Genomic DNA, 20,765 nt, shown 5'->3' with positions numbered 1-20,765 from the left:
AATAAAACACTTGAGATGTGCTGTTTATTGGACGATAATCATCAACAGGGTGATGTAATGCAGTACCGCTACCACCCTTAAGTGGAATATTTTTCTACAACACCATGTCCAGAAGTGTTTTATTCCTCTTACACAACAGCTATTTTGCCAAAAAATTATTATAATTTTTTTTTTTTTACATTTAATATCAAAACTTAAAGTTATGGCTTTTCTCTCAAAGCACTGATACTGGAGACTCCTATCATAAATGTTAATTCAATTATCCTTACAGAAAATATCACCTTATCATCAGAAACACTTTTTTTCACACATCTGTTTATGTGTGTTGTTACTATAGAAAGGATAACATTAAAATAAATATAAACCTGGCAGAGCTGCTGTAATAGGAAGTTAATCAACATCTTCTGACCCATCAGAACAGAGAATTCAACAGCACTGTGGAATAAATCTGTATAATTTAATAAAAGTAGGTTTATGAAAGATGTGTTAAGGGCATGCGGCAAGACTGTAGATTGAAAAGTGCCTGATCATACATGGACACTATAAAACCTTTAGGACTGTATAAATAACCTGAATGATTTTTTTACTGAATTACTATAAGCTAACTATTCTGCCATCTATAGTTGAAAGTGTAATGGCTGTAGGATTGAATGTGTTTTATAGAATTGTGCATTTGAAATGTTTATTAGTCTTTCATTACAGTTTCAAGTCCATTCTCCTGTCTCAACGTTACATAACGTGACATAAAATATTAAACGCTTAATGGGTTTATGGCAGAATGGTGCTTTAAGAGTTGTGCACAGTAGCTTTCTTGCTGCTGTCTCTCACAGATACAGTGTTAACACCACAAACACTTTTGGGGGAAAACAGGGACCAGTGTGTTCAGAGAAGTGGCACAACTCCAGATTTAGCACAACTCATTGCTCATGCATGCGTGCTAACTCATCCTGCTCGGTGTTATGCATCTCTTTTTCCTTTCTCTCACTCACTCTCTATCCACACACAGACACACACACACACACACACTATCAGCAATATAAAATACCTCATGCATACAATGAGGTATTATTATAAGCACCAGAGCTGAACATGTTTCACAGGAAAAGGTTTGATGTTTAATATGTGGCAAAAAAAAAAAACCTCTAATCATCCTATTATATTAACCAAAGAATGTGACTCTTCTCTGGTTTTTACCCCTCTCTCTCACACACACTATCTCTCTCTTTAATAAAGAAGATCTTGTTACATGTATTATGACTCTCCTACTCTTGCTGGGATTACTGCACCTGTTTAAGCTGAAAGGCTTTTCACTACCTTTTTACATTCACATCTATTCAGATCCTTTCCTCTAAAGTTACTTACAAGAGAAGAAGTTCACAAGGAGAAAGAACTCTGTAGGAGTGGAAAGCAGAGGCACTTCAACATCTGCGTTCTACTGTCAACAGTCATGTAATACAAGAACAAGTAACTTAATAATGAACAGATGGGCAGCAAAAATGTTCCTGCATTTACCAGTTACAGTTCACTTACAGTTTGGCATCATTTTAGATGCCATCTCAAAGCTTAAAGCGAGAAAGTTGGATGTGGTGCAGATGATGGTGCAAGTCCACCACTTTGAGCTAACAATCTCTGCTAATTGCATGGAAGCCTGACCCTTCACATGGTTAAATGTGATCATTTTCTACTTTATATAGTTAAATATTTATATGAAATATGTTTCTCTTCTGAAAGATTTCATTCCAGTTCCACTGAAAGATGCCTGGCTTACCTCTATACTTATAAGCTAATTTACCTACAGACAAAAAAAAAGACATTATAGTTAAGATAAGAAATGTTTACATCAGCTCATGACCTGAGCTAAAAATTCAACTGAGGTAAGTCACAGGCATTTAAACATGAGACTTTGTCTTTTTTATTAAGTCGCAAACATTTCCGAACTTTGTCTGCTGTTGTCTGTACAGAGTTTATCACTCTTCTCTTTTCTGATAATGATGTGACGACATTCTGTTACCTGGCAGCTGACTAGAAACTAAATTGATTCACCTTGATGTCGGTTTCACTACAATGTCTAACTATCCGAAGATTTTGAGACGGTTTTAGACGTCTTTATCCTTTATTAACTGACCCCTTACACAACATGAAGTTTGCAGGCAGACGCCAAGGTAAAGTTAGAAACTAACCTAAACAAATTAATTTCCATGTCATTTTGGTAAATGTCAATTATTGACAGAAAAAACATTTTTGACAGTTTTTTCTGCCTCACATTTTACAATATTTTTTTTAATTATTAAACAACGAGATGAGGTATACTGTATATGATATGTGGAATTGTTGGGACATCCTCATTGGATTTCATGAGTGTCTCAAAAAGTAGTGAATATATAGAGTATTTTCCAGTACGACACTAACAAGCCTTGTTCCTCTATGTGGGACAAAAATGCAGATCACATGACAAACAGCTTCACTTTCACTGATTAAAGTCAGCCAAGAGTATGCACTTTTTCTTGTCCAGTGATAAATGAGTAAACTTCACCCAGGGTTAACACACTTACTTTGAGTGGCTTCATTCATTCCGATCTCAGGTCTAATACAGAGGTCTGTTCATTCACCTGCTCGTCACACTAGAACCCTTTGGAGGCGTCACATGTGGCGATCTGGCAGAAAGCCCAGTGCTGCATTACTGCATGAAAGACACACCATTATACAAGAAACACAAAGACACACACTGACACACTGAGCTCTCTTAATCCATATACAAGCTGGCAAGACAAAAGCCGGTGTTCATTCCAGCAAATAAATCAACCTGTGAAGTTTTTGCAAATCATCATGTCAAAAAGAATTTGTTCCTTAATAAGCAAGCTGTCCTTCAAGTGTAGCTATTTACATTACCTCGACAGTGTTAAGAATATATCCTCTTTTCTTTATAATGGACACATAACCAAAGAACATGTTTTTGCTTGGAAAGCATTTAGGAGGCAAACTTTATATGGTGAAGAAAAGGTTTGCATGTAAGCCAGAAAAAGAGTGAACACTGACTTAAAAGCACTGGATTAACATTCAATCACAAACATAGCATTTCTTTAAACTCAAATTAGGTTTCCCTTAGCAACCACTTCTTCACTTTGTACTCAGGTTTTTTTTTTCATTTTAGCTAAAAGATCTTTTTTTTTCTTTTAAAAATATCAATTAAATCAGAAGTATATTTGCTTTTTTAGGGAAAAAAAAACCCAGCTACAATTTGTGAAACTATAAAAGTTATTTCTCCCAGTAGTCACTATGACTGAAAGAATTAAAACAAGCTCAGAATACAAACATCAGAATATAAATTTAACTTAATTACAAATAACTAAAAGTATAATTTTATAATTTTAAATATGAAAATAAAATTAGAGTGACTTCAGGACATCCAAATAAATAAATAAATAAATATTTGCAGGACACGATTTTTTTTTTTTTCTTCTTCACCAACAAGAACAACCTGAGAAGTGCCTCAAACGATGCCACCATGTGGCCGCTCACACCCATTTGCGCATTATGCATGTCCCAAACCACAGAGGTCATCTTCAAAAGGTGCAGTGCATTATGGGTATTCTGCATCCACAAGGGTACATCATCTGTCCACTATCTGCTGCTTTTTTTTTTTTGATATTCTGCTCTTCGAGACAAAATGCTAGACTTCCAAAACAGTGTGCTATGTAGTGCACAGGGTGTGGATTTGGACTCAGCCGGAGACAGCACACTTTTGTGAATTCTGTTCAGTTCTAGCTATAAAACCTTAATTCTCTCTGAAGCTCTAGATGCCCATGTGCAGAGGTTAATTAGAGGAGCTTGTTTGCTGTGTGAATAAGATATGATTACTGAAATTACTCCATTAGGTCCCAGGACACTGCCACCACGTGGACAAACACATAAGCAACAGTCCTACAACGGGCTGTGAGTGGAAATGAAAATGGTGGAAACATTTTTTTTTTAACCCATGTAATCCTCCTGGTCATGACAGAGATTGAAATTTGAGTTTCAATGAGTTGGGATCAAATAATCTGTTAAGGATCTGATACTAATATTTTACTAAGACAGTACTACCACATTTACAGCCTCCTCACAGGAGATACTAGGAGTGGGATAACAGAGTGGGGCTCATACCTAGTAAAAATCTGAGAAATTGAATTGAGTTAAACTGCATTGCCAGTGCAGTGTTACATGGTATTTACAAGCACATGGCTTGATAAAGGGCTAGGTCATATGCTGATGTAATATGGTTAGTGATAACTGAAAATATCATGGGTTATAAACAGTGATTTTGTGACACTGATCACCTCCAGGGTTGCTCACTGTAACAGAGCTTCATGGATAAATCGCTCCTTCTACCTATCCTGTGGTAGATAAATCAAAAATTCAAAATTAATCACAGAACATTAAACATACTTATACCACAGCACTGGTAAATTCTCAAATCTGATTGATCAGAAAGTGTTGATTGATTTCCGACTGTAGCACTGGCTGCAAGACAAATCACAGGTTTATATTAATGCGTTATCTGTTCTAAAGTAACAACTTGTGCAATACCTGTAGAGTAGATGCTCCACATAAGCCAAACACTAAATAAACATTTACTTACCAGTTCTGAAAGGAACGTCAGCACTTTGTAGCAGTCAGAGGTAAAGCTGTGACGTTAAGCTTTCCGCCATGTCTAACATGCAACATTGTTTCTGTATTCCAAGAGAAAGCCAGTGAACAACTGTTTATAGCTTCTATAATATAACAGATACCAAGAACAAACTTGTTTTGTGGATTTTCAACAACATTAAATGTAACTATAAATGGGTTTAAAAAAAAAAAAAAAAGTATGATTTGCTCTTCTTTAATAAATTCAAAAAAAATTGCTGGCATTGGCAAATTGCTGTGGAATAAGACGAATAAAACTTCCAGGTTTGAATAGTGAATCCACTTCAAGTTGGGCTGCAATGCACCACCCCGTCATTAATTATTTTCCTATAACATCACACTTCCAAGTGCTTTATTCTTTACATAATACCCCTAATTACAAATTAGGAAAAATAAAAACACCCAAACATTCTTGGTTTTTTATTTTATTGTTTCAAGTTGGTACAAAAGCCATCAGATCAATAACCTTGTCAGCTTTCAAAGTGAAGCACAGGAATTTCGAAAATGATGCTCTTGACGACAGAGACCATGCACACAAACAAACAAACAAACAAACAAACAAGACAAACCAAAGGAGGGAGGGAAAAGAAAAGCCCTTTTCTGCACTACAGAGAGAATCGGGGAGGAGGATACAGATGAAGGATTAAGGACGAGACGATGGTCAGAAAGAGGTTCACATCAGTGAGGTATCCTCAGGCCTTGGCTGCAGCGAGCATTGTTTAGAAATGCTGAATGTGTGTAAAGGGCTTCAGTAAGAGTTTTAATCAGGACGGACAGATCCTAAGAGGGCTTATTTATCAAATGCTGCTTCCAAAATGAGGGCAAGTTCTCCCTGAGCTGAAGGAATTGGCAGGAATCTGCACTCAAGACAGCAGGACACAGACCCACCACTGAGGAGGGTGAAATGATCAGCGTCTCCTCATCATGAGGAATATCAAAAAGAGCAAGGTGACAGAATGGTGAAACGAAGCTTCTGGAAGCAGCCATCCAACAGCTGGAAAGGCTGACCAGGGGCAGCATTCTCAAAGCTGGTTATGACAGCACAAGGAGTTACGATGTGATGGTTTAAGTGTGGAGAATTAATCTTCTGCATAACATCTGTGTGACAAATCACTATGTGCTACGTAGATGAATGCCACAAAACAGGAGACTAATACAGAATACTAGAACAATGTAAAATGGCCTATCCTTTGTCATTTGACAGCTATCTAACCAGAACATGCTGAAATTTGTTAACGGAGAAGGAGAGACCTGTCACAGTCTCCAATGGCGCAAGCAACAGCACCGAGGTAGCTATTACATTAGCATTAATGTCAGTCTACTTGCTAGTGAGTCTACCATGTACTCTATAATGGACAACAGTCTAAACGCTTGTTCTGTTGTAGTGTGATGTAATCTGGTCAAAGCAAAAAAGGTTGGTGTTTTGTAGGACTTGTCAGGACAGTTACGTTCGATTTGGGATGATAAAAATTTATCATCAGTCTCATGGCCAATATCGGGATGCTTATAAAAGGTATTTATAAAAATTCATTTCAAGCTCTGCTGTTTAATTTCACATAACCTCTCTCCCTCTCCCACAAATACACACACACTCACACGCAAACCTGGACAAGATGCTCAGAGTCGTACATCTTGGCTGTGTGTGGCCTAGAACTCTCACACAGTTGGAACAGATTAAAAATTTCTTGAAGAACAAAAAGCCCAAATTCAGTGAGGAAAGGCTCAGGCCAGGACAGGAGCAGTACACTCCTCTCAGCTCATAGCCAATTCTACCTATTAAATGACATGAAATAGTCACTGAGGGTTCTGCAGCTGCTATGAGAGATCAGAAAGATGTACTAGATTATACAAGTATCATCATCTTTTAAAGAAGCAGTGGAGTGGACAAATAAAGACGTCAATATCGAGCCCAGTGGGTGAGTGAGAAAATCCAGGAAAAATCCTGTTTCAGTTGCCTGGTGATAGCTAAAGTAACTATGATGAGCTAGTCAAATGCATTAACTGACTAATGGAAAAAAGGTGAATATTTGAACAACCACTAAATCAGCAGCCAGACTTCCTTCACCATCTGTGCAAGCAAAGTGCTGGTGCACTAGTTTCACCTCCTAGAGCTTCAGAAGCAGTTTTCGTGCACAGCTGAGGAAGGATTTCTGGTATGCAGAATCGTACAACATCTGTAAGGCAAATTCTGTAAAACAGAAAGCAAGTCTGTTCTATTTTGCATTAATTCTACTTAAGTGGCAGGCGCTGACGTATGAAAAGTAGGTCAGACTCTGTAGTGCAGCAGCTAATGCAGCATCTAGATTTCCTATATCTATGATCTGCATAGTAACAATCACAATTAATGAACATTTCTGATGGAACAGGCTCAAGGTTTTTTTTTTCCACTCAGTGCCAGCTGGGGAAGTGAAATGATATTAATAATATTAATGATTTCTATTTTTTTTTTCCTGCTTTATAGTGCATGGCGACAGATTCAGGCAAAAGCAGCTTCAGTCTGAATTGAAACTGATTTGAATTAAAAAAAATAAATAAATAAAAATAAAAAAGTTAGATCATAAGCCATAAGGAGAGAGTTCTCATGGAAATCCACTTAAAACAATTATTTTCCTATGCTGAATCCTTTATGACACACAGTGCCTTTACTGTCAGGATCAGAACACTCCCGTATAAATAGTCAAAGATCCCTTGATTTATATGAAGGTCTTCTGAAGAGGAAATATGTTTCTATTTTTATGTCTACTCCAAAATAATGGGTCCAGTCTTTGCTAGGTATGTGCCAATATTATATTTTCCTATCACGAGAAGCAGCATGCTAACTAAAAAGAAGTTCTGCCAGACGAACAGCCCGCTAGCGAGCGTGTAATGGACACTGGAGGTCATATGTTATGTTAGTTTGCTAAATTTAACTATAGGAACAATTTCTGATCATTTTCCAATACAGTTAAAAAAAACCAAACAAACAAACAAACAAAAAAAAAACATTAGCCTCGATACAAATAGGTGGTTATCGAAGTACCGTCCAAGTCAACATGAATCATGGGATTTGATTCTGCCAGGGTTACAGATTTATCTGTACTGGCACCTCAGTGGTGTAACAAACTTCCCCCAACTTCCCCCAACTTCCCCCAACTCTTCACCAAGCTTAAATGAGCAATAACTTAAAATTTTAAATGTACAAATTCCCTTGACTTGTGCGTTTTTCTTTGCTGTACTAACTCCTCTCTAACAGGGTTTTAGCTTGATGGTATTCTATGATCCGGGTCAATCTGTATGAGCATGAGGTTAAGTTTTTGATGGAGACTCAAAGCACTTCTGTAAGTCAATCTGGATAAGAGCATCTCTTAAATGCTGTAAATGTAAATATGAGAATGCAAATTTTAACAAAATAAGGTACCTGAGAAGACACTGAATGCTGAATGAGAGTGTCTTTAACATGGCTGCCTTCCAGTGTGGCCCAAAAATGCAGCCTATCAAGGGAGCTACCTTTTGAGTAGAACACGATGGAAGTGATATTTTGAAACCTCCAATTTGCTGCCAAGAGAAAAACTGTGGTATAACGTACAGTCTAGTCTGTAAGATACTGTTGCAAGTCATTCAAACATAGCAGGCAATCAGGCAGGACGCACACACACACACAAACACAAACACAGCAGAGTTTCTTAAAGGATCATTAGGGCATGTGGTTTGGTCTGTGATTAAAGGGACAAAGCTGTGTTTTTTTTTTTTTCCCCTCTTTTTTTTTTTCTCTCAAGGTGTCCACACATCTAGAGCTTTCTGACTTACGGGGGCAGATTTCCCAAACACCATTTCCATTTACCCTTCTCATTTTACATACCCTTAAATTAAGAATCGTTGCCATCTTCCTACAAGTCCCTTAAACTACAGCTTCTCAATAGCGTCATCACTAGTCAGACCACTAACCTACAATTTAACACTTCTATTCCAAGCCCCGATACCCAGTGCACTTCCTGCATCGCTGCATGCGTCTGAAGCCCTCAGACTATTGCTTTGAGGTGGAAGTGTTCACTCACTCACTCACTCACTCACATACACACACGTGTGTTAGCTACATAAACACTGAGTACACACAGCCAAGGCTACACATGGGACAATGAAAACAAGAAACAACAACAGCAACAACAACCAAAAAAAAAAAAAAAAAAAACCAACAACAAAAAAAAAAAAGAAAACAGGGCAGATACACGAGTGGAACTCCAAAAAAGTACACACCAATAATTTTACATTTGATTAACATCGATACTATGCATAAATAAAAACGGTAAGTATTTTTAAGTTAGGCATATTTGATTTACATGAAAAAAAAAAAACATCTCTAAAATCTAAATGCGTTTCCTTTTTTTGCAGCAGTGATGGTGATGAATCGACTCGTAAGTGTTAAGTTCGTGTTATAGCACAGACACTCTGGTGTAAAGGATGATTATTGCATCACTAAAACTGAGTAAAATGTTTTTTTTTTCATTAGCATATTAGCAAAGAAACACTGTAATATATTACTGTAGCCCCTCAAACCCTCCCCTTTCACTCCCCGAGATCACCCGGGCACTTCCTGTAGCAGTTCATACTTCCATTTGTATTCGAAAGCCCCATTTTCTTTTGTCTTTTTTTTTTTTTGCCTTGTTCAGGTACTTTTTAGTTTCACTTGAAAATATATATTTCTCTGTTTGTCTTCTTGATTAAGAAAAATTCACTACAAAAAGGTCACTTAGAAAGCAGAGGAAATAAAAACAGTCCAAGAGTCAAGAAAACCCACATACTACCCTGCTAAATTCTGCACCACGCCCAAATAGTACACCAGCATAGCTTAGGATAATCATCACAGGTGTACTATTTTGACACAGTATTTAGTACAGAAGTATGTGGTTTTGTAGAGGGACAGAGAAATAGAGAGAGTGATGCGAGATAGGAGAGGGTACACGGCTCTCCGTTTTGCGTGGCAGAAGGTCTTAAAAAGTTGAAGAGTTCAAAGAAGCAAACGGAGAAAGAATAAGGTGTGTGACTTGCTAAAGATCAGTTGACAGTTTTGAGAAAAAAAATGACTGAGGAGTGCACGGGATAGGCCCTGAGGCCCTTTCAGTAAGGTCTAGAAAAGGTCAAAGGTCAGTCGACAGGCCCCTGGAAGATGAGTCGCACATGGCTGTGGCCGGTGCTGAGCTGCTGGGCGCAGAAGGGGCACGCAGCATGGAAGGTGTGTGTGCCGTGTGGAAGTGGGATTTGGCTCCAGAACGCAGCCGTCTTCTCCGAGCACACGTGGCCGCATGGGCTGAAGGCGTGAGTGGGCGGAGCTGCGTCAACATAAAGCCCTGCTTCGCAGCCCAGCCACAGTGGCACGTAGGGCCCACGGGCGCGGCACATCGGGCACTCACGCTCAGTCCCGCCCCCAGCTCCGCCCCGCTCACCCCAGTCGTGGTAGCCGTGCACGTGGCCGCACTGCAGGTATGCCCACGGCTGCTTCTCAGCCACAGCGCCCTGGCACCGGCGCATGCTTGGGAACGCCAGTGTGTTGAGGCCCACGGGACACTGTGGCCGTGCTGCGTTCAGCTCCTGCCGCAGCGCCTCCAGGTGTTTGAGAGTGGGTGCACGCCGAAGACCCTCAGCAGTGCGCCACAGCAGCGTAGCACCACACAGGTCAATCAGAGCACCGTCCGACAGCTCCTGCGTTTCACTCTCCACCTGAGGGAAGAAAGGATTCAGGAGAATGAGTGTTTACAGGGGTACTGATATATGATTTGTACCTGGAGATATAGTGCAATCTGGTATTTTAATATCAAAGGATCAGATCATCCTCGTGATTGTTTTGGTTTGCTGTGGCACTTCACGTTACCACTTTTAACTAGCGCCACAGAGTCTGATGGGACACATATTCTCTGAACTTGAAGTGTGGAGAATAAACACATACATGTCTGTCCATTCGTCTTGTTCAACAAGCAATGTTGTCATGTCACTAATCAGACCAAAAATAAATAAATAAACAAACAAACAAACAAATAAATAAATAAGTTATGCGAAACTGTGAAAACTTTTTTTATATCATATACAGCCTTTTATAGCTAACCATTCTGTTCATCAGACCACAGTTTGGTTGTCTACTGAAATTAAAAGTACCAGAGTAAAAATCAAGCATATGCAAAAATACACCAAGCTGCCATAAAGACTTTCTCAAACGCTAAACTAAAATTGCAGTGCACAAGAACTTAATCATGTAAACACACTCACAGGACATTTTATCATCAGTACTAATAACACTTGGTGTGAGTATCATCAGAGTAAATGAGTATCATCAGAAGTTTCTAAACTGATTTAGAACGGATGAAGTTCAGCCACCAGAGGGCAGTACACTCCAGCTCGCCGTGTTTTGCATAACACACAGTAACACCGAGGGCTTCTGGGCGAGATACTCATATGTACACGTATCAGGGTGTATTTGGCTAAAAGTATACACGTGAGAGCAGGTACATTTTTGTTATATGTAGGAGAGCCTCACATCTAATTAAAATGTCTGATTAGTGTTGACAGATCAAGTGCATAGACACATACACACACATTCATGTGAAGTTTATCTGTAGGCTATGTGCAGAATAGATGTCTCTTTGTCTTGATGCTACACAAAACCATGTGTGTGATTTTCTTTGTTTGGGGGGTATTATTGTTTTTACAGGAATAGTGCCATAAATTACAAACACCACATTTTTCCTCACACTCACACACAAATATAATGTGTACACACACTAAATATAGCACGGGTTCTGTTAACACAGCAGTAGTTTCCTCCGATATTTAACAGTTTTATCTTAGATTTTAAATACAAATACGATTAAACTGTAACTATAGTGCAAACTTTGAAATTACAGGGTATAGTCAATCATTCATAAAGCTTTTAAGCTGCAAATATTTTAATGAGCATTAGTGTTTTATTGCTAGACCCTCTGTTTGTAAGATAACAACTCAGTTGTCCATAAAGTTCGGTCATTAAACAAAAAAAAAAGAAAAGAAAAAAAAAAACAGAAAAAACAAACACAAATGTAATTGTACATAAAAAGCCAATGAGGATTTCCATACATCATTCCTAAGATGCTCAGGGGCTTGATCATGTAACTCGATTGAAAGATGAATATAAAATAACAGTTAAATTACACAACAGTCTCTGGAGATCCTCAGCTCAATAACTTCAAGCTCAGATGGCATGGCATTTAGTCAAAGTTTAGCCAGCGTCGGGCTTCCATTACAGCCAGGCCATTGTATTCAGTTACCACAGCACTGGGTCTCCATTACACACACACACACACACACACACACACAGCCAGGGTGGCATAAACCACTGTGGGTTCTACTAACCAGACCAAATGCTTGAAAGAGTTCTTGTAGTAACGCTGGTCAGAGCCTAACCAGGTTCATCTGTGTAATGTGGCTTAAAGCTTAAAACAGTTTCCAAAGCTGAACGGCTTCCTGCAGAGGCGCTATCAAACAGCGATGAGCCAGGACTGGGGCCTCATTAAAGACTGTTTTGATCTCAACAGTTCATAAAGCTGAAAGGGTTTCTGTAGTCTAATTTGGTCTTTGGTTTGTCTAATGTGGCCAGCATTTGGCCTCCATTAACACAAACTCTGACTAGAGCAGCTTTAACAGCTTCTAAAGCAGGAGATCGCAGTTCAGTTTCAGGAGGGCGTTTGGGTGATTTCACTGTTGTACACACCTACTGAACCTGCCAATTACCTCATGAGTTGAAATAGATCTCTTTAAGTAGAGAATTCACCAAAATGTCTTACACTCCAGCCCTTTCCTATTTGATTCATTTCAATTGTCACAAAGCAGCTTTACAGAAATGTGGACAAGCCAGAGACGACAGTCGCAAGAAAAAAAACTCCCTGAGACAACATGAGGAAGAAACCAGACTCAAAAGGGAACCCATCCTCATCTGGGTGACAGAGGATAGTGCGATTATAAATCATTTCTCTTCTATAACTGCATACTATAAAGGCAAGCAGTGCTGTGAAAGTGCTGAAAGGAACTTGAATATGAGTTCTAACTCCATAAGAGTTTTACCTTTAAGTCTATCGTATCCAAGTGAACTTATCGACTGTTCAATGATTGAGAATTGAGAGTAAACTGTTTTTAGCGAGTACAGTCTTTTGGCTGTACAAGGAAGAACATCCACAGCCATCTTTATGGTGTCTGCATGGTACCATCCACAGCAATCTCATGGTGATGTTTAGGCTATCCATGCAGATCCATCCGAGAGGCTTCTTGTAGAGATCTACCACACTTCAACTGACACGTGGTGACATTTTCACACGATTCTGGCCTGTAAACCTTGATCATTTCAGCAGTCTATAAGTGAGAAGAGAATGAAATGAAACATTTTTCATTTTTGCCTTGTCTTATTAAATCAAACAGATTTTCCTATTGTGCCACTGGGTACCAGTCAGTCCTATGAGATGGAGCGTGCTGCCACTGACATGTTCATGACACGTCTTTAAATTGAAAAAACTTACTACATTACTACATGAAGCAGAGAAATACTGTATGTTCCACTACATCTGCAGTCCTCCATACAGTCTCTCATCAAAATCAAAACGCTGATCGATCTTCAGCAGCCATTTTGTCCTCATACTTTGTGTGTGTGTGTGTGTGTGTGTGAAATCTGAGGACAGTTCACCTGACAACAGTGTAAACTTTGATGCATGACAATTCCTCAATTCTGTGACCTCCTTATGTAAATATTTTAAAATAAATAATATGTAAAAATCTGGGTGTGATGTTTCATGCACAAAAGAGAGAATTGCAATCCATCTAAGAATCAATTATTTTTTCACCTCTATAAATAAGACAGATCAAGATCAAATATTGTTTAAGAATGTGCAGCCTGTGAAGTCTTTGGCATTTGTTACCCCAAATGACAGGTATTACATTGAACATAATCTTCTCTCTTCCTAAACGTACCATCACAAGATTTATTTTGTAAACACTTAGAGGGTTCATCGTGCTCCTCTGTTGCATAAAACAGAATGGTTTCCGAAGATGTCCTGCAGCATTCAAATCACTTTTAATGTTCATGAGAACGGCTTAAACATTTTTACAAAGCTGAATTTGTCATTAAACACATTCTAGCTAGCATTAAGTCAATGTCTAGCTAATGTTCAGCCTACTCAGACACAAGACCTGCAAGTGTGTTAATTCTGAAGCTAATAAGACTGAGCAGTGTTGTGTCTTTTGAGCCGAGGAGCTGATTAATCTGTGTGATTAAAGTATGTGTGTGTGAGTGTGTGTGAAACCCTCTTTCCACTTTTACCTCAAACTTTTAATCTGACCCAAATAATACCACTGCTAACAGTGTTTGTATTTCTCCAGAAATGGCTGAATGAAGATATTCATTCTTCACAGCAACAGAGAGCAAAAAAGAAACAGATGGATAGACAGACAGATCGAGAGAAAACCCAGACTGGTCGTTCTGTCTGACGCACTTAGCAGATCAGCTGCTGATTATCTTACAGCATCACGTTACACAGATACAAAGCTGCGCTGAGAAAGAGACGTACACGATGTCTTGTGTGCACGGTTACTACAGTAACAGCGTCCCACAGTAACCAGGGCAGGAGCTAGACAGACACAAGGACTGCTGATGGGCCAAAAGGGGTGTGAGGTGAGAGCCAAACACAAACTGTTAAACACTTCCACCACTCAGGCCAAATTTCCACTTGGTGCAGGATACAACGGCAGACTGATTCAGGCCTTCTGATGAGCTCTACACTGGGCTGGGGCATGCCATTCTGCCACCATTGGCAAACCCTCTATATTTTTAACTTTATGCTCCCAAGTAGACGCAACTGTCTAAGCACTCAACTGTCTGGAATGTAGGTGTTGGGGCTAGGCCTAAATAATTAGGTAAAAATTGGCAAAGAAAAAAAAATTGGGAGAATATTTTAACTCAAGTAGCTTGTAGAGTGTTAACTATATAGACTACTTATTCAATTCAATTCAATTCATTTTTATTTGTATAGCGCTTTTTTTTTTTACAAAGGTCATTGTCTCAAAGCAGCTTTACACAAACAAAAGTAAAGTGAAGTGTGTGTGTGTGACGTCTCTGATGAGCAAGCAGGGTGACGGTGGCAAGGAAAAACTCCCTGAGATGGTGATAGGAAGAAACCTTGAGAGGAACCAGGCTCAACAGAGAACCCATCCTCATATGGGTTTACACTGTAAAACTTATCTATCAATCAGGTACCCTACACGATTTAATGTTCTTATCTCACATATATTTTTAATTCATTACATTAGGTAGGCTTATTTTTTGTCAGTTGAGTAGGAGGCACTCTTTCCTTATACTTCAACACCATAGAGTTGTTTCTGATATGTTATCTGAGTGTTTAAGGACAACTGGTCAGCTTTTTCCAAAAAAAAAAAAAAAAAAATTATTGTAAGTGTTTTTAATTTACACTTTTATATTTGCGATTTGCATTTTTCCCATATTTTTTATGTGCTTTAGCTAAAAAATTAATAGATAAAAATGGTATTGTGCCATCCACTATGTAGTTTGTAATGTAGTTAGCTTTAGACAGCTATAATGCAGTTGAACTACATTATCTGTAGATTAGTCCAACTTGTAGCTAAACAGGACATATGCTAGGACCAACCCTACTGACACAGTGATTCTATATGTCCTAGCATATGTCCTGTTCTAGATATTCGTTTCCAACAATTCTCAGAGCACAAACCAGGCTTAAGGATGGAATGGGAGGAATGAGGCTTGGTCCTAATAAACAGCATTCAGAAAAACAACAACAATGAAAAGTCATTTAATATGAGCACAGGATGTGATCAAGCTCAAGAACATTTAAGATGCCACACATCTCAAAATGAAGCTGCTGCTGTTGAAAGCCTTTAATAAACATTTGCATTTTATAATATTTGGAATTATAATCTTCATAAGCTTAAATCAGGGTTGGGTAATAACAGACTACATGTCTTACTGATTGACACAAGACAGTTTCCTAGCTAACTCTTAATGGTAGATAGCAATATATACACCCTAGGTGAGGATGTAGTCGCCTGGGTGTTGCGTGAGTGCCAATGTGTGTGTGAGTGTGTCTCTATTTGCATGTGTACATCCGAGTTAGTGTGTATCAAGAGGCTTCTGCGGTTTTAAAGAAGATGAGCTGTTTACCCAAAAGTCTGCTTGGTTATGAAAGTGTATCATTTTTATATATGCTTCTACAGAGTGTGTGTTATATGCTGCAGTTTACTGTAATTGATACACTGCATGTGGAGTGACAGCCTGCTTTACACAAATTTGCACAGAACTGTGTGTGCATGTGTGTGAAATCTCACCATTTTGCCACGCTGCTGTGAGGATCGTGTTTCCCGGAGCGTAAAGACGTTACCACACACTGAGATCTCCCTCCATACGCCGGGTTTGGAGTCCTCGGTGAAGCCATTACGTGGCTGCATCACCAATACACCATTCGTCGTCAAGCCGTCCATCTGTCCGTCTAATGTTCTCCATTTCGCTGCCTTCTCCTGGAAGACGAGAAGTTTATTTAAAAAATCGAAATCCTAAACTAAATCCAAAAACTAAACTCCATTTCACTACCTGCTTCCAGCTTATATGGACATTATTCAGACACGCAGCCCAAATTTGGTTTTCTGGGCGTATACAAATTAATCCAGATGTTTTTACACAGCTTAAACACACACACACACACACACACACACACACACATTAAAACCCACAGTGAAAGGCAGAAACAAACATAGTATATGTCACATGCCTCAGTTTATTTTTTATTTTTTTATATATATCCAATCTTTCCCAAGTGACAGACTTCAAGAAGCACACCACTATACCGGTACACAATCCCACTCCACAGAAGCAACATGTCATCAGATCCCCTTTGGAAAAAGCTGGCCTCCTTCTGTGATCAGGAAAGGGACCTACTGTTATCTCCTCATGTTACAGTAAGAGCCACAGCAGCAAGCAACACTGGGCACAGCATGGCATTTTTTAAATCAGGACAAAATATTATATTGAGTAGGGCTGCATGATAAAACCTAAAACAATAATCATTTTCAATTATTTTGCTAAATATTGAAATCACAGTTTATTACCTCTATCGTTCAGCTAACTTAGCAACAAAATGTACGATACATTTTTATTTATTTATTTATGTATTACATAATATGTAAGGAATAACACATGACAGACCGTGCTGTTATACCGGGGGTGGTGAAATATGATAATGATACGATAATGCACCGTGAAATGCATTATTTTTGTATAACCACACGGTCTGGAGTGTGTTATTCCACTTATACCACAGCAGTTTGCCAAAGATTACAATGTTTCGTTTAATAATGAATGACATGTCATGCATTTTAACAGTTTTAATGGAGGGGAAAGAGACAAGGTTAGTTCCTGTTCTCATCTACATTATAGCTGCAATAAACAGTCATATATAAAAACACACATAATAAGATATAGAGCCTATAATAAGATCACTCCTGGAGGTTGAATATAAACATCTTTAACCAGGGAGCTGAATAGAAAGCTTGTGATTTAAATGCACCAGATTCAACAATATTATATGTTATATACTATAATATATAACAATATTATAGACAATTATGTTTAGCCAATTGAGGAATCGTGATCATGATTAAAACATCCACACTACACTGTGATTATTCTGCTCCATGTCACAATATACTTTGTAATATTTAATGTACAAATGTGGTCAGATGAACGTTTCAGCTATTAGCTCAGCTCTTGGTTATGGGTAGCCAAGAGCCTATAGCGCTGTAGTGTCCTTGACTAAGCCCATTATCCTAAAGATGCCCCAAGTGCACACTTTCCACCACATTCCTCTGTTCCATCCAGGGCAAAATGAGAAAACTGTCACATCTGGTGAGTGAGGAATAACACAGAGACCCTGAGCTCATTCCAACTCTGACTCTATTACAAGGTACATGCACTTTTATAGGGCCCAGGAGACACTATCCTTAAAACTCTTTCTGTGTACTACACACGTTTAATGTATATGTTTAATGACAAAGGTTGCATTTTCTGTCGGTGTGTCAGTTTCAGTGTCTCCTTACCCCAAGGAAGATGTTTTTGGAGGAGTCGAAGCCGGCGGCATAGATGCGGGCCGTGTAGGGCGGGGTTCGCTGGCACATGATGCGGCAGGCGAAGCGTGAGATGGTGCTCTGTACGGTCTGTGTGTCTGAGTTACTCTGACTGCCAGGGATGGTGTCTGTCACCACGAAATCTATTGGACTTTCTGTGGACCGACCGATCTGAGGACACAGAGAGCCAGACAGATTTTGATGATGCAGACTGCAATTTACTACCCTTTTTTATATTTACTTCCCAAATAGCTATGTATTCTTTTCTTATAACAGAAAGGAATTACATTTTACACCCTGTCCTTCCTATCTTGAATGAGCGTGTCCGTGTGTGTGTGTGTGTGTGTGTGTGTGTGTGTGTGTGTGTGTGTGTGTTCCTACAAATGACTCGCCTTGCTTGGCTTATTTTAAACCCAAAGAAAACACTTCCACAGTCGCACATTGTTCTCCACCCAGTAACACACTGGGAGTTTTAAAACAACGGTCTTGATTACAGTTATAAAGAAACCATGTAGTGGAATCTGCCCGGATTAAACCAGATGGAAAAGGCAGGGCCAGTTCACGGACACTCTGCTGTTCCTGTGACAGTGTGCAAATTTGAATCAAACCTCCACAGTTCAGTGGAAAACTCAGAAAGCAGTAACACAGCAGGCATTATATGAACTTCTGGTACATACATCACAGCCTTCATTTTTGACATTAATGCAATTCATTAGTTATCCCTACTTGGTGTGTAAAGATAAGTATGTAACTGTGTGTGAGCGTGTGTGTACCTGGAACATGTCTGTATTGCTGTCATGATTGTACTCTACCACCACGGTCTGAGCTCGGGAAAGAGTGTAGGAGATACTGTGCTGGTCCTTGTTACTTATGGCCTAAAATGAGAGAAAGAGATGGGGGATAAAAGAGCAGAAGAATGACAATGACAGAGAGGGTGAGAGAGAGAAAGAAATAGAGAAAATAAAAGGAAGACAAATGTGTTTGAATATGAAGAATGGCATCAGGAGAGAAAGAATGAAAGTTAGTAAGATAATATGAGGATGAGAGAAATTGTCAATTATAGAGAAAGAGAGAGAAAAAGTCAGAATGGGGGGAAGGAGAGAGTGAAATAAAAGAAACTATAACAAATCAAAAGCATATGAACAGTGTTGGCTCTGTTTCACAGAGAATGAAGTACATACAGATATACCATATTTATTACTTTCTAAAAACAGAACACACATGAATGAAATACGCAGCTGTCAAATGTAGCACCTACATCATTCTAAGCTTGCTCCAAATGATTAAACTACACTGCTGTTCCAAACGGCAAATTAAGCAAGTGTCGTTTTTCTCACTCTCTCACCTTGGGCTTAAAGGAACAATTTCGGCAAAAATATGTTTTACACAATTTTATGAGGTTATATTTCAACTACATTCCCTAACTGTATTCACTTGACATCTGGTTTGGTATGAGTTTACTTCTTATAGCTAGAGCTATAAGGCTAATGTAGCGAACACTGAATGGAAGCCCGTAGCATATAAAGCTTTTTCATTATGTATGAACATGGAAGAAGGGCTTTGTGCAGCTATAAGTATTACAATTTATCACATATTTGTATAGTAAATAATTGCGTGTTTAATTTTTTATGTAATTTTAGTATTGTATGAAAAAGACTGATGGACCCTATATGCTTCTTTTACTTGCTAGCTTTGTACCTCCAGTGTAAAATTAATGAAGACAACCACCTTGGAAAATGAACACGTTTTGGCGAGTCGGAGAACCTGCCTTAATTTTCATTTAAGCAGGACTAACACTAACCACGTCTAACTGCACCACATTTACTGATGACTTACAGATGAAACTCTACACTAAATAGTTTGCTTTTTTGAAAATGTGTGCTAGGCGTTTGCAGTTCACATTTATTAGCTTGGGAAACAAGAATGCACACGCACCCAATGCCTGAGTGTTGCGTGTGGTGCAGTTTCAGATCTGAGGCAGAGAAGCACAGGAATCGTTTACTAGCTCAAGCGCATCCAGATGTGTGGGGCAACAAAGGTGTGAGAGCTTACATCCTGTGCTAGTGTGTGAATGTATCGCTGCTTGAGGCACGTGACATGCGTGCAGTAGGGCTGTCAGAACAAATCTAAGTATTTGAATACTATTAAAACGTTTTAATAGATTTTTAAGCTTTAATGCTTCATGTCCTTTTAGGTGTCTACTGCAGATTGGTTGGGCTAAATTTGTGTTGGAGAAAATGATTTTTATTTGAGTATCAGGTAGGAAATGCAAAAACAAGGTAATTATTAGAGACAAGAAAATGTTATTGTGTGTAAACAAATAAAATCAAATCTGAAAATTTGAAGTTTTCATTATTTAAATTTATGATATTACTGCTACTATCTGCCTGTGGCAATATTATTATCAGAGACTACTTAATGTTTAGTTGCAAATATGAGGATCTAAATTGTGTTTTTGTGGTATGGAGCCTACATGTACAGTGCTGTGTTCGCGTGTGTGTGCGTGCGTGTGTGTGTGTGTGTGTGCGTGCGTGTGTGTGTGTGTGTGCATGTACCTTGGCTGCTTGTGGTGTGCAGGCTATGTGGACAGTGCTGGGTTTGACTCCGTTTGCTTTGGGGCGCTTGAAGAGAGAAAAGCGGCTCTTTCGTCTTCCACGGTCTCCGTTCGGGAGAGAGCCATTGTACCTGCACACATGTGAGAAGACACACACACACACACACACACACACACACATTAATAAGCATATAGTTTACATAAACTATTAATAATGCACAGATGCAATGATGCAGATGCAGGCTTAGGCACACAACAATCTGTCTTGCTGACTTTTTGGAAATTTGTTTAAAACCTGAAGCACGGCCTTTGAAAAGAGGTGTTTGTCCCTCCCATCTTTCCTGAGACTAAAATCAATAAAATGAAAAATGAGAAGATACAGGCCTTGACCACTGAGCGTTGGATAACA

The 20,765-nt window shown here is 38.9% G+C and overlaps 1 protein-coding gene across 3 annotated transcripts in view; it reads right to left on the bottom strand.

The window, feature by feature from the left end:
- Positions 1-310: 310 nt before the first annotated feature.
- Positions 311-20,765, bottom strand: part of peli1b (pellino E3 ubiquitin protein ligase 1b) — a 53,013-nt gene continuing 32,558 nt past the window's right edge. For 2 of the 3 annotated variants that reach the window (XM_053237414.1, XM_026944239.3), the window contains 5 exons: positions 20,358-20,487; positions 18,576-18,677; positions 17,776-17,973; positions 16,012-16,200; positions 311-10,359 (listed from right to left, as the gene is read on the bottom strand). In XM_053237414.1, the coding sequence (XP_053093389.1) occupies positions 9,787-10,359; positions 16,012-16,200; positions 17,776-17,973; positions 18,576-18,677; positions 20,358-20,487 (1,192 nt within the window). In that variant the 3' untranslated portion in view covers positions 311-9,786. The remainder of the gene's footprint in view (positions 10,360-16,011; positions 16,201-17,775; positions 17,974-18,575; positions 18,678-20,357; positions 20,488-20,765) is intronic. The other variant, XM_053237415.1, reaches the window with a different exon arrangement.

Source organism: Pangasianodon hypophthalmus, chromosome 10, assembly GCF_027358585.1.
Source record: "Pangasianodon hypophthalmus isolate fPanHyp1 chromosome 10, fPanHyp1.pri, whole genome shotgun sequence".
Classification (NCBI taxonomy): domain Eukaryota; kingdom Metazoa; phylum Chordata; class Actinopteri; order Siluriformes; family Pangasiidae; genus Pangasianodon; species Pangasianodon hypophthalmus.
This window is presented reverse-complemented; position numbering and strand designations above follow the sequence as displayed.